We start from the raw sequence: 12652 nt of genomic DNA, 5'->3' as shown, positions 1-12652 counted from the left end.
AGACTGTCCAAACCAAGAGACCGGGGAATACCTAGGGGCCCATACAGATGTTACACCTGTGGGGAGTGGGGACACATAGCTGCATGGTACCCCAATGCCAAGGAGCCTATGCAGTGTAACCTGGAGAACTGGGCAGACCCATGCTCCCTAATCCACCTTGTGGGGATCTCACTAACCCCACATATGTACACAGTGAAACTATATGGGGTAGACACCATGGCACTGGTTGATTTGGGGCATGCTATCACGCTTATCTCAGGGAAGCTCGTGAAGTGTAGTCAGCTGCTGCAGGCTAAACATATGGGGATAACATGTGTCCATGGGACAGTTAGTTATTACCCCACCATCCCAGGAAAAATTGAGATCCAAGGGAACACTACTGAGGTAGCAGCAGGTGTAGTCCCTGAACTCCCATATCCAGTCCTCATAGGGAGGGACTTCCCAGGGTTTGGAGACTTACTCCCGGTAGGGGGATTGGAGAAAGAGGGGAACCCTGAAAGTAGTGAGGCATCCACAGTAGATTGGGGGTTGACAATCTTCTCTGAAATATCCCCAGATTTGTTCTTCACTCCCAGAAAGCGTAGAAAGACGAAAAGAGAAAGAAGGGCAGCTAAGGCCTTGGGAACCAGAATTCTGGCCCAAAGCCAGAGGGTCGCTCTTGTAGGTAGGTGGACCCGAGAAGCTGAGAAGGAGGCCACCCAGAAGAAACACCCGAGTCTGACCCACATCCCAATGCCTCTGAACCAGTAGAAGCAATAGAGACTGGCCCCCTAGATGTCAGGCAGATTAGCCCCGGGAAAGGAAATTTTGGACAGGACCAGGCTGAAGACCCAAGGTACGACAACATTAGGAAGCAGGTGACCGAAATAGATGGGGCCCCGGTGGAAGGGAAAACCCAGGGACCAGGACCCTACTTCATAACGAAGAAGGATCACTTGTACCGGGTTGCACCAGTACAGGGGCAGAAGGTACAACAGATTCTAGTACCTCAAAAACACCAGAATGCTGTATTAAGTCTTGCCCATGGTCATCTTTTTGGGGGGCATTCAGGGGTAGAGAAGACCCTGTCACGAGTCCTACAATGATTCTTCTGGCTCGGAGTACATGAAGAAGTGCGGAGGTACTGTGCGTCCTGCCCGGAGTATCAGCTGCACAGTCCCTGTCCCCACATCACTTATGATTCTACATGCTTCTATCATATTTCCGCTTAGTCTCTTCTTTTCCAACCTGAGAAGTCCTAGCCTTTTTAATCTCTCCTCCTATGGGACTCGTTCCAAACCCCTAATCATTTTAGTTTCCGTTTTCTGAACCTTTTCTAATGCCAGTATCTTTTTTGAGATGAGACCACATCTGTATGCAGTATTCAAGATGTGGGCGTATCATGGATTTATATAAGGGCAATAAGATATTCTCTCTTATTCTCTATCACTTTTTTATAATAATTCCTAACATCCTGTTTGCTTTTTTGCCCACCGCTGCACACTGCGTGGACATCTTCAGGAAACTATCCGCGCTGACTCCAAGATCGCTTTCCTGATTAGTTGTAGCTAAATTAGCCCCCATCATATTATATGTATAGTTAGGGTTGGTTTTTTTCCAATATGCATTACTTTACATATATCCACATTAAATTTCATTTGCCATTTTGTTTCCCAATCACTTAGTTTTGTGAGATCTTTTTGAAGTGCTTCACAGTCTGCTTTGGTCTTAACTATCTTGAGCAGTTTAGTATCATCTGCAAACTTTGCAACCTCACTGTTTATCCCTTTCTCTAGATCATTTATGAATAAGTTGAATAGGATCGGTCCTAGGCGCTGACCCTTGGGAAATACCACTAGTTACCGCTCTCCATTCTCAAAATTTACCATTTATTACTACCCTTTGTTCCCTGTCTTTTAACCAGTTCTCAATCCATGAAAGGATCTTCCCTCTTACCCATGACAACTTAATTTACATAAGAGCCTTTGGTGAGGGAACTTGTCAAAGGCTTTCTGGAAATCTAAGTACACAACGTTCACTGCATCCCCCTTGTCCACTCACTTGTTGACCCCTTCTAAGAACTCTTATAGATTAGTAAAATATGATTTCCCTTTACAGAAACCATGTGGACTTTTGCCCAACAATTTATGTTGTTCTATGTGCCTGACAATTTTATTCTTTACTATTGTTTCAACTAGTTTGCCCGGTACTGACGTTAAACTTACCGGTCTGTAATTGCCGGGATCACCTCTAGAGCCCTTTTTAAATATTGGCGTTACTTTAGTTATCTTCCAGTCATTGCATACAGAAGCTGATTTAAAGGACAGGCTACAAGCCATAGTTAGTAATTCCGCAATTTCACATTTGAGTTCTTTCAGAACTCTTGGGTGAATGCAATCTGGTCCCGGTGACTTATTACGGTTAAGTTTCCTCAATAAATTCCAAAAATCTCCTCTAGTGCCACTTCAATCTGTGACAATTCCTCAGATTTGTCACCTACAAAGGATGACTCAGGTTTGGGAATCTCCCCAACATCCTCAGTTGTGAAGACTGAAGCAAAGAATTCATTTAGTTTCTCTGCAATGACCTTATCATCTTGGTGTTCCTTTTGTATCTCGATCGTCCAGGAGCCCCACTAGTTGTTTAGCAGGCTTCCTGCTTCTGATGTACTTAAAAAACATTTTGTTATTGAGTTTTTGGCTAGCTGTTCTTCAAACTCCTTTTTGGCTTTTCTAATTACATTTTTACACTTAATTTAGCAGTGTTTATGCTCCTTTCTATTTACCTCACTAGGATCTGACTTCCACTTTTTTAAAAGATGCCTTTTTATGTGTCACTGCTTCTTTTACATAGTTGTTAAACCACGGTGGCTCTTTTTTAGTTCTTTTACTGTGTTTTTTAATTTGGGGTACATATTTAAGTTGGGCCTCTATTATGGTGTCTTTGAAAAGTGTCCATCAACCCACTCAGATTGTAGTTTGCATTCTCTTAATGATATAAACTATAACAGAGTTACACCTTTGGTGCACAATTTGCCAGAGATGGTGGAAGACATTTACTCTTCTGAAAACACAGAGTCCCTACATACGCCTTCAAATTGGGTCTCCCTAATAACAGAAATCTGTGCTGTCTATATGCAGCCAGTAAATGACCTTAAAATACAGATGGAAGTTATCACTAAAGAGAAAGTGATGTTCCAATAAGACTTGCCAGGCCATGTGAATGGTGCAGAACCTCTGGAGTACTTGCCTCTGCAATGTGGCTGACATCTGACTGTTCCTTACTCATGAGTGTTGAGCCTTCAAAATATGCTGGAGTTCTAGAAAGCCCAGTAACCACTACTCTGCAACAACCCACGTTAGTAAAGTCCAACGGTGAAAATGTGTGACCAATCAAGAGAAAACTGGGGCTTCTACTTCTAGAGGGTGTTGGTGAAAAGCTAAGAAAGAGATTACATGCAACCTAATCTCAGGTACATATAGGCTAATTATGACCTGAAATTCCCTGCTTAAACATATACTATAGTAAACGAGAGAAGACTCCAAAATGTCACCTAGATCTAGCCGTACCTTACAGTACATTAATGCTTGTGTTGGGGAATTGGAGCTAATATAGAGCTGTACCAGTAGTTGCGATCAAACGTGATCCCATCCACCATACAGTACTCTGCCTTCAGTCCTGTTATTTCCCAGCAACCCAACTCCTGCACCTGTGGCCAAGTAATTATGCATTGCTTTAAGCAATAAGCTACAATAGATATTATGCCTTAGCATTGTATACATGCCTATGCTACTGCTGCAGGGGTCAGGCCTTCTCATGACATGGTGATTGGAGAAATGCATAGCATCACAATAACTAAAGTGAAGTAGTGGTGGTGATTCTGTAAATGCAGAATAAGTAGCACTCATCATATTGTTGCACCTTCACAGCAAGTGCACCATCTTCAGTGAAGCCTGTGCCTGCTTCCTATAGCTGCTTTGTTCCCATTGTGAATGGTCACTTGCAGGTTCAGCCTTGGATAACTGCCAAAATAACTCAAATCACACAAACCACAAATTTGGGAGAGCAGATAATCCTCATCAACTTTCATTTTGCATGATCAAACTGACTTTCCCTTTTATTTGGTGTTGACAATGAACTCTAATAGAGCCTGTTTCTCTAACCTTCTCTCCAGCACTGTGCATGCCAATGTGGGTTTATAATGTAAATACCAACAGTTCTTCTACAATGAGGGGGTTTTATTTTTCCTTTGAGTGACTTTTCTCTCTCAAACCCAGCTGCTAAACAGAATGATCAGGGCAAGGAAAATAAATAACCATTTTAATTAGCATGGTTACCTCTTTTTGCCTTCCCCTCCATATGATATGGGGTAGATTTTTGGAGTAATCTACAGAAGAAGAAGGGGCTTCATGGAGCCCTTTGCTCAGCACTAGTAAAACTGTCTCCTACTGAACAAATGTAGAGGTGTGGGACTTACCTATTAGCAGGAAAAGAGTGGGAGAAGGGTAGTTTGTTGCAGCACCACCTATAGCTAGAGGGATGTTTGTTTAAACTTCTTTTCAAATCTACTATCCCAATAGATAACCTGTTTTTTATTACAATTGAAATAAACTACTTTAAACCAAGCCTGAACTTTATTGCTCTTCCTTATTAACTGTATTTTCCTCAAGGTGGACATGAGGGGAAGTGTGGCAAGTGAAACATAAAATAAACCTAAATCAAGTGTTCTATTAAACATCAGTTAGAATCTTTGTGTCTTAAGTTCACTAAAGTTCCACCTGACTTAAAAAATCCTCCAGAGACTCACTAGCATGCTCTAGCAGATATGACAGGTTTCAGAGTAGCAGCCGTGTTAGTCTGTATTCGCAAAAAGAAAAGGAGTACTTGTGGCACCTTAGAGACTAACAAATTTATTTGAGCATAAGCTTTCATGAGCTACAGCTCACTTCATCGGAGTATGGATTTCCATTGTGGAAGAGGGGTAAGAATACTGAACATTTAATAAGTGGCCACAATGTAAAATCATTTCATTCCTTCCTGTGTTCACCAAGATCAGAATGGAAGTGAGAGAGCAGATTGAATGTTTAGGGTTTTTTTAGTACTCTGAGGGTTGCACTCTTGTGCTTAAGGAAAAGCAAGTTACAGCTGAGGTACTGGAGGATGACTAATCTTGAATGCTGAAATTTGCTGGGAAGAAAAATGCTTTTGCTCGTTTTTCTTCCCTGACGTTACAATTACGGGCAGTGTAACTATAAAATGGCAACCATTAGGCTTCAATGTGGTGCATACAGCCTTGTTTGGAAACACCAACAATGTTAATTATTTTACTAGGACTGATGCAGTAGCTCACAGCCTACACTAAACGGGCACTAGGGCTTATGTCTCCGACTACATCTATGAAGTATCTCCATAGCAGCATAAGCCTTGCTCTTTAGTCATTTTTTTTCCCCTTAAATTCTTCAATGTTTGCAGGTTCTTCTGTAAAAACTTCTTGTACACAATTAAATTTTGCTCTCTAGATTTCTTCTCAGACAAATTAGAGGTGGAAAAAGACCTGTGTCTAGCTCCCTGGGCTTTATTTCTACAACTGATAGTAAGCTGAAAGTGGCCACTGGAGACAGTGAACAAACGCTCTTGAAATCTGTACCATCTCTTCAACGTGCCAAAGTCCAAAGATGGGGCACAATGTCTGAAAACCCCCAAAGTGCGTGGTGAGCATTACTGAAGCTTAAAATGCTGGAGGATTCCTCAGAGCATAAGTCAGTGTCTACCTCTTCCAAATCCTAGCCCCATGTTAAAACAGAAAAAATTCAGAGCCCGCATCTAGCCCTGTAGAATAGAAATAGGCTCAGGAGGCCAGGAGCTCTGTTCATGACCTCTCAAGCCTGACATTAAACATCTCTCAGCTTTTTGCTGCCGATTATTTTGATTGTAAATTTTAGAAGTGCACGTAACATAGGTAACAGTGAGTGAAAAGAATTATGGGCCTCACTTTTAGGGTTATTTGACACATATACAAGCCCAGATGTGTCCATCAGGGAAGGGAAGGGAAGGGATGTGTTCCGGGCCAAGGTGCTCGAAGCAGTGCTTACACACAGCTGTGAGTTATTGGTTTTACTGAAGGTTAGTGACCCACCCGCAACAAGGACTTCAAGCGTTACAGTCACAGAGGCGGGGAACCCAGCACACTGGAGCTCTGCCTGGGACGGAGTCCAATGGAGGAGCAGACAGTCAGCATTAATAAGCATTACACAAAAACAGCTCGAATATAAAATTAGGTGCTTCTTAAAAGGGGGGCTTTCTACTACCTAGCAACGGGCCATGCAAGGCAGCTGTGTCCTTCAAGAACTATTTCCTACAATGACAAAGCAGCTGTGTCCCTCAAAAACTCTCTTTATCCCACAATAACGAAGCAGCTATCTATGTCCCACAGTAACCTCTCGGCTCGAAAAAGCAGAAGTTCCCTGGCTAGGCGGTAACAAAGTCTTCCGCAGTCCCTTACAGGAAGTAACCTAGTCTCCTTCCATCTCTCCTGCATTTCATATCCATAATAGTGTCAAAGGGCTTACCTTTGATTTACTTCAGGGAGCTGCATGAGACTATATTTCAGGGTGAAGCTTTTCCTAACAGTTCAAATTTTCCATTTCACTGCCTCTAGCACCACCCTAAATAATTATTCTTAATATTTGCCCTCTTCAGGCATGCTTCTTTCTTCCACACGACTCACCGGTGTAAAAATAACTTAAATGAACCCATCCCTCCAGGTCCTTACTCCTGCCTTGTTGCTTAAGTGGTTCTTTCCTTCTTTCTGAGGCTCCAAACATAACCTGTAAACCTAGATTATTGAATTATTTCCTTTAGACAGATTTTTGTCTAAATGGGTTCAAAACTACAACCTACTATTTCTGAAGTTGTTTTATTTGTATTTGACTTGAGTTGGAGGTAAGGGAACAAGCTTCCCTGTATTGCCCCCACTCTGCCTCAGGCCCGTCTTGGAGGATGACCAGTCATAGATACTGTCTTCATGTTCAGTCAGTTTTGACTTTCCTGTTGAGACAGCTAAATACAAATAGGAACAAGTGGCAGTTAGGCAGGTGGTTTTTAGGGTAGACATCTGTTCCCCACAGTCTATACTAAGTTCAAAAACATCTGTAATATACCAATTGTAACCAGAACAAATGTGGTAAAAATGCAGCTATATTTAGTATCCATGTAGAAGAAAGATTGGTCAGACTGTATAAAAATTAAATAGCTGTTGTTCCATCTTTACTCATATATACACTGTTTTGAAGAGCTCTAACCTTAAGATCCATATTTAATCATCCTGTGAAAACTTAGGGAACTAATTTTTGGATAGCCTTTAATATACTGTCAAGTGATCTGAAACTCCTAAGTTATCTATACAAGGCCTACTTTCAACTTACAGCAAGGATCAGTTTAAGTATACAACAGCACCTTTAACATGTAGTTTAGGGGTCCATAACGTGGCAGGTGTGAATGCACAACTCAGCTATTTTAGTGGAAGCTGAGAGACTACTGACAACCTAGCTCTTCAGCCTTTTTTCATTGGAGCTCTAGAATCTCTAAAGCAGTGCTCATCAACTGAATCATAAAAAGGGTTCAGTTCAATCATCCCCCTGTAATTTGTTCTAAGTCTGGCACTCTGGAGAAAGTTGCCACTTTCTTCATTCCTCCCTCAAGGCAGCAGGGCTCGGGGGCCTCACATAAGAATCTTAGTGAGGCTCCACTAAAACCTGATATTACCCACCCTCTCAATGGAAGACACTCTGCACTCCAACGATCAGGCTGCTTGTCAATGACAGACTCCTTGTACTGTTGCCAGACTTGGCACACAGGTCACAAGCCATGTGGTGCCATCAGCCTAAGAGGTACAGTTTCCCAATACAATGCAGGTTGGGCTTTTATCCCCCCAAGAATACTCCTGAATATGTACCTCTGTGTAAGCATGGCTCATTGAGTTCTGACAGCAACATGATCAGCCCATCCAAGACCTGTGTTGCCCAGTGTACAGGAGTTCAGAAGTCTCAAATGCCAAATGGGAATACAGAACAGCAAAGCTCTTTAATTACTAATGCAAATTTTGTTATGCATTTGATATTCAAATTACTTGAAGACCACAGGAAGTTTAGATGGATACTCCATGTGGCAACATTCTGCAGTCCAAATACCAATCTCATTTGATGAGGCTTTTAGAAGGCTTAGGTGCCTTCTAGTAAGCTTTAGGGCACCAGGAAGTCGTGCACTTCACTGGAAGGAATATTAGAGGCAACATCCATGTTCAGAACTCACATCCCACAAAAAGCTCCGCGGAGGCAGAGAATGGCAGATTCTGTGCATGAGGAACATGGATCAAGTGAGACAGTATTCAGAAATTGCAGGTTGTTTTGCTGCCCTAGAAATTTCTGAAGATAAAGGAGCCAAACAAGTAACAATCTAGTAAAGAGGTATTTTGAGAGCAGCAGAGTTTAAAATGTTAGCGACTACTGTGTAACCAAAAGCTATTTGGTTGGGTGAGTCAGATTTTTGGGTCTGCCAGCTTTAAGTGTCCCTTTAAGGAATGAACAGAATAAAACCACTATCTTTAGCATATGCAATCAGAAGAGACACCCCTCAAGGTATTTGCCATAAGAAGTTTGGTAGGGCTATTAGCTTATGTCAATGATGCCACTCTCAGAGGTAGAAATAATACCCATTCAAAAAAAAAAGTGGATCTAAATTCAAAGTCTTTGCAGGCATGTTGATATTAATGCAAAGTTACATTAACCAGCACAGCCGACATGTGCGAGGAAGTATATCACTGGAGGTGATGAAACTGTTCTGAAAGTTAGCATTCTGTGTACAAGGTACATTCTCACTTACGTATGCAGGTGGTTCATATCTATTCCATGTAGATTAAGCAATGCGTGCAGTTCATCATGCCTGTGTAATAGTAATATTGGCATGACATCTCCCTTGCCTTCCTTTTTAAAAAGCAGTGTTTGCTCAATTTCAACTTGTTCCACTGAATTAATTTGGGCTTTTCTTGTTTCTGGTTACAGGTGATTTATACAGGAGATCTGCAAGTTAAGTACCACATATGGTAAAACTGGTTTTAGTAGGTTAGCATCATTCATTATTGAAGACCTGGGTAATGTTTCACCATCATTCTCCATTCCTTGAAAATTTAAAAGCATTAATGGAAGTAATTCTCTAGAGCAAGTCATGGCAAGAACAATGCTTATAGAAATGAAATAAAGAACCACAAATCATGCTACGGAATTTATTTAATGTAGTAGGAACCATCAAACATTACCACATGTAACTAGAGCCATCTAAAAACCACATCCAATTCTCCCTCAAACCATCAATATCACCAGAAACTCTGGCAAGAAGCCTAGCCTCTAGCAAGTCAACTTTACACCAGTCCATCTGACAACTTAACCATGCCCTGGAGGTTAAAACTAACACTGTAGACTAGATTAAAGACACTGAATTTTACTACTATTTATCAGTTAGAAAACCTTATTTTGTTACTCTGTGCAGAGGACTGCAACACCACGTTCATAGAAACTGCGAGGATCTTCCTTGGTGGCTATTTCGAAGTCAACAGTGAAGATCAGATCAGCACGGGTGAAGTTCAGATAAACTGGTAATGTAACCTGGAAAAAAGAAGTGAGGTATTTATTAAAATGTGGATAAGACAGATGAATGCAAGATAAAAGTCAAAGGGAAGACAAAGGTCCCCACCACCGGAAATTATAAAGAGACATTCCATATTGAACTTTGCCCATCCTTCCCCAACCAAGATCAATGGTACTCCTAAGAAAGAACTCCCAGCCTGCCAGGCTAAAGTGTACTTTTTATAATACATTTCTAAGGTCGTGTTCAGACTTCTCAGGACCCAATGCTTCATGAGTTTACATTTCTGATACCCCCCAGCTAGCCACAAAGAGAGTGGTAGCAATACTGGATCTGTTTGCCAGACTCCTAGGAATTGTAACCCCCAGGTTGAAAACTCATATTGGAAAGGAACATCTGTGGTACCACAAAATGTAAGACTAATGAAATGGAAGCAGGTATTTCCCCATTTTTATTCTACGGCACCAGGGAAAGTAGAATTTAAAGCTGATGAGCCACTACTGAAAGGAGTCACAGAATGACAAAACATTTGTCTCCACATTACTTACCACATTAGCCTTTTTATCTGCATTTGTCTGCTTGATCCAGCGAAGCTGTGTTATGGGCAATATAGTTGAGATAGCATTTGAAAGGGACAGTTTATTGTTACTGCATGTAGCTCCCTGAAGCTTCAAACCTGTGAGTTAAATAGTATGAAAATGTGAGGTCTTTTCTGAAAGTGAAGTGTATGCACATTTAAAGGAAGTTTCCTTTTCCACTCTATTTTCAAGTCCAGCGGTAGATTCACCCATCTAAAATATGGTAATTGATATTTAGACCTATGGTTAAAATGGGAGACCTAATTTATACAGATGAAAAAATACTCCAGAAAAGGTAACAGTGAAGGCTACTAGAGGAATAAAAAAAGCCACCAGAGCACTACCTCTAACATATTGACTGTTAGTTATTTGCATTTATCCATATTGTACTACTACTGACAATGTTCATTCATAAGGATTCTCAACCCCTATGCACTAGCATAGCGAAGTTTTCCATTATCATGTTTTTAAATAATTCAGAATCCCCCATAGAAATTGACTTCCAATGCTACTTCTAGTGCAACTGCAATCAAACTTTCACTGTGCTTGCTAAAAGAAAAGGAGTACTTGTGGCACCTTAGAGACTAACAAATTTATTTGAGCATAAGCTTTCGTGAGCTACAGCTCACTTCATCGGATGCATTTGGTGGAAAATACAGAGGGGAGATTTTTCCACCAAATGCCTCCGATGAAGTGAGCTGTAGCTCATGAAAGCTTATGCTCAAATAAATTTGTTAGTCTCTAAGGTGCCACAAGTACTCCTTTTCTTTTTGCGAATACGGCTGCTACTCTGAAAACTGTGCTTGTTAACTCCCTTCGGTGTTATGCATCTGATATAGTCCGTACCAGCATTTTTACAGAAGATAAATACCCAGTGTTAAGGGCTAATAGCACCTGTTTCCTTCCCTTCCACCTTGTAAAAAGCACATCAGCTAACCTGTGACTCCAAAACTGCAAGCATCCAGGACTGCATTCTGAGTAGTTGTAACATTGACTTCTAGACAAAGTTCTTCCAGGGACCAGCTGTTTGCTTGAGCCACATATTGTCTTGTAGCAGTAATATAGGCCTCAGGTACGAACAAGCCACCCAGGCACACATGGATGTTCTATTAAAAGAATTGTATGTTTTAGAAATTTCTGTAGTAGCTACTGCAATGGCACTTAGCTGCATTCAATATCTATTTAAATAAAAAGCTGCACTAAAATATGGACCATCTTGCAAACTATGTATGGCTTGTTTCCTCAGATGAAGATTTACCCTCAAAGGACATTTCCTACTAACATACACATGTAGAAACAATGTTAGGAATCCTAAAGTCTGTTTTATAGGAAAGAATTAGCATTTTCAGAAGAGTTCAACATTTGTAAGTAGTTCTATTGCATATCTATAAGTAGAATTAGAAATACAAAATTCTTAACATGTTAACGTTTCCCACAAAGCTGTGCTATAAGGTATTGTCGTCTTTGAGTACATGCAGTGTATTCCATGCACATGCTCAGCACACCAAAGCCAGAGAACTTTGCTTAGCAGTACCTATAGAGGCTGGACTCATGCCTTGGGACTCCTCCCCTGGGTATTTAAAGGCAGCACCTCCCTGATCCTCCTCAGTTCCGTCTCACCGCCCATGGGTTGAATTGGAGCTTTGAGTGTTGTTCTCACCTCACGTTTTAATTGCAGTTTTCTGAGCGTTATTTCTTCTAGATCAGCCGTTCTCAGACTATGGGTCGGGACCCCCTTTGAATGGGGTCACCAGGGCTGGCTTAGACTTGCAGGGGCCCTGGGCTGAAGCATGAACCCCACTGCCCAGGACCAAAGCCAAAAGGGACTCAGGCTTCGGTCCCCCTGTTGGGGTCGTGAAGTAATTTTTGTTGTCAGAGGGGGGTCATGGTGCAATGAAGTTTGAGAACCCCTGTTCTCAATAACAGTAGCTTAGATTTTGTTTAGTGTCAGTATAGTGTTTGAATAGCAGGCTGCCCTGTGTGATACCCTCACCAGGGTTCAAGCACCATCTGTCACGTGAGGGGTCATCCTCACACAGTGTTTGTGGTATCTCAGTGAGGGACACATTATGGAATGGTGCTCCATTTGTAAGGTTTTTTGGGTGAAGTGAGCTGTAGCTCACGGAAGCTTATGCTCTAATAAATTTGTTAGTCTCTAAGGTGCCACAAGTACTCCTTTTCTTTTTGCGAATACAGACTAACACGGCTGCTACTCTGAAACTTGGGTTATTTTGTTAAAAAAGGATTCAGGTGGTGAGAGACTTATGGTGGAAGCAGCACTTTCTGGAGCAGGCCTCAAGCACTGAGGCTCTTGTCCGATTGGTGGCCACCTTTGCAACTAGCAAGTAACTGAGCTCCATGTTCAGATTCTGGTGTTTCACTCAAGAGGAAGAAGAGTTACTCTCCATAAGACTAATTGGGACCATTCCAGGGCTCAGGAAGACTCATCCTCATCT

The 12652-nt window shown here is 41.6% G+C and overlaps 2 protein-coding genes across 3 annotated transcripts in view; one reads left to right on the top strand and one right to left on the bottom strand.

The window, feature by feature from the left end:
- LOC119857571 overlaps positions 1-12652 on the top strand; it is a 255525-nt gene that overhangs the window by 162389 nt on the left and 80484 nt on the right. The window contains exon 6 of one of the 2 annotated variants that reach the window (XR_006281996.1): positions 3909-4513. The exons of the other annotated variant lie outside the window; for it this stretch is intronic. The gene's annotated coding sequence lies outside the window, so the exon portion shown is untranslated. Of the gene's footprint in view, positions 1-3908; positions 4514-12652 lie in introns of those variants that run through there. 2 annotated transcript variants of the gene reach the window in all.
- Positions 9246-12652, bottom strand: part of LOC119857563 (cytoplasmic dynein 1 heavy chain 1) — a 66529-nt gene continuing 63122 nt past the window's right edge. The window contains exons 76-78 of the mRNA XM_038406656.2: positions 11134-11302; positions 10167-10294; positions 9246-9638 (exon numbers count right to left, since the gene is read on the bottom strand). Of these exons, the coding sequence (XP_038262584.1) occupies positions 9510-9638; positions 10167-10294; positions 11134-11302 (426 nt within the window). The 3' untranslated portion in view covers positions 9246-9509. The remainder of the gene's footprint in view (positions 9639-10166; positions 10295-11133; positions 11303-12652) is intronic.

The sequence above is a fragment of the Dermochelys coriacea genome, chromosome 6 (genome assembly GCF_009764565.3).
Source record: "Dermochelys coriacea isolate rDerCor1 chromosome 6, rDerCor1.pri.v4, whole genome shotgun sequence".
Taxonomy (NCBI): domain Eukaryota; kingdom Metazoa; phylum Chordata; order Testudines; family Dermochelyidae; genus Dermochelys; species Dermochelys coriacea.
The sequence above is the reverse complement of the archived record's forward strand: the minus strand, read 5'-3'. Positions and strand labels throughout refer to the sequence as shown.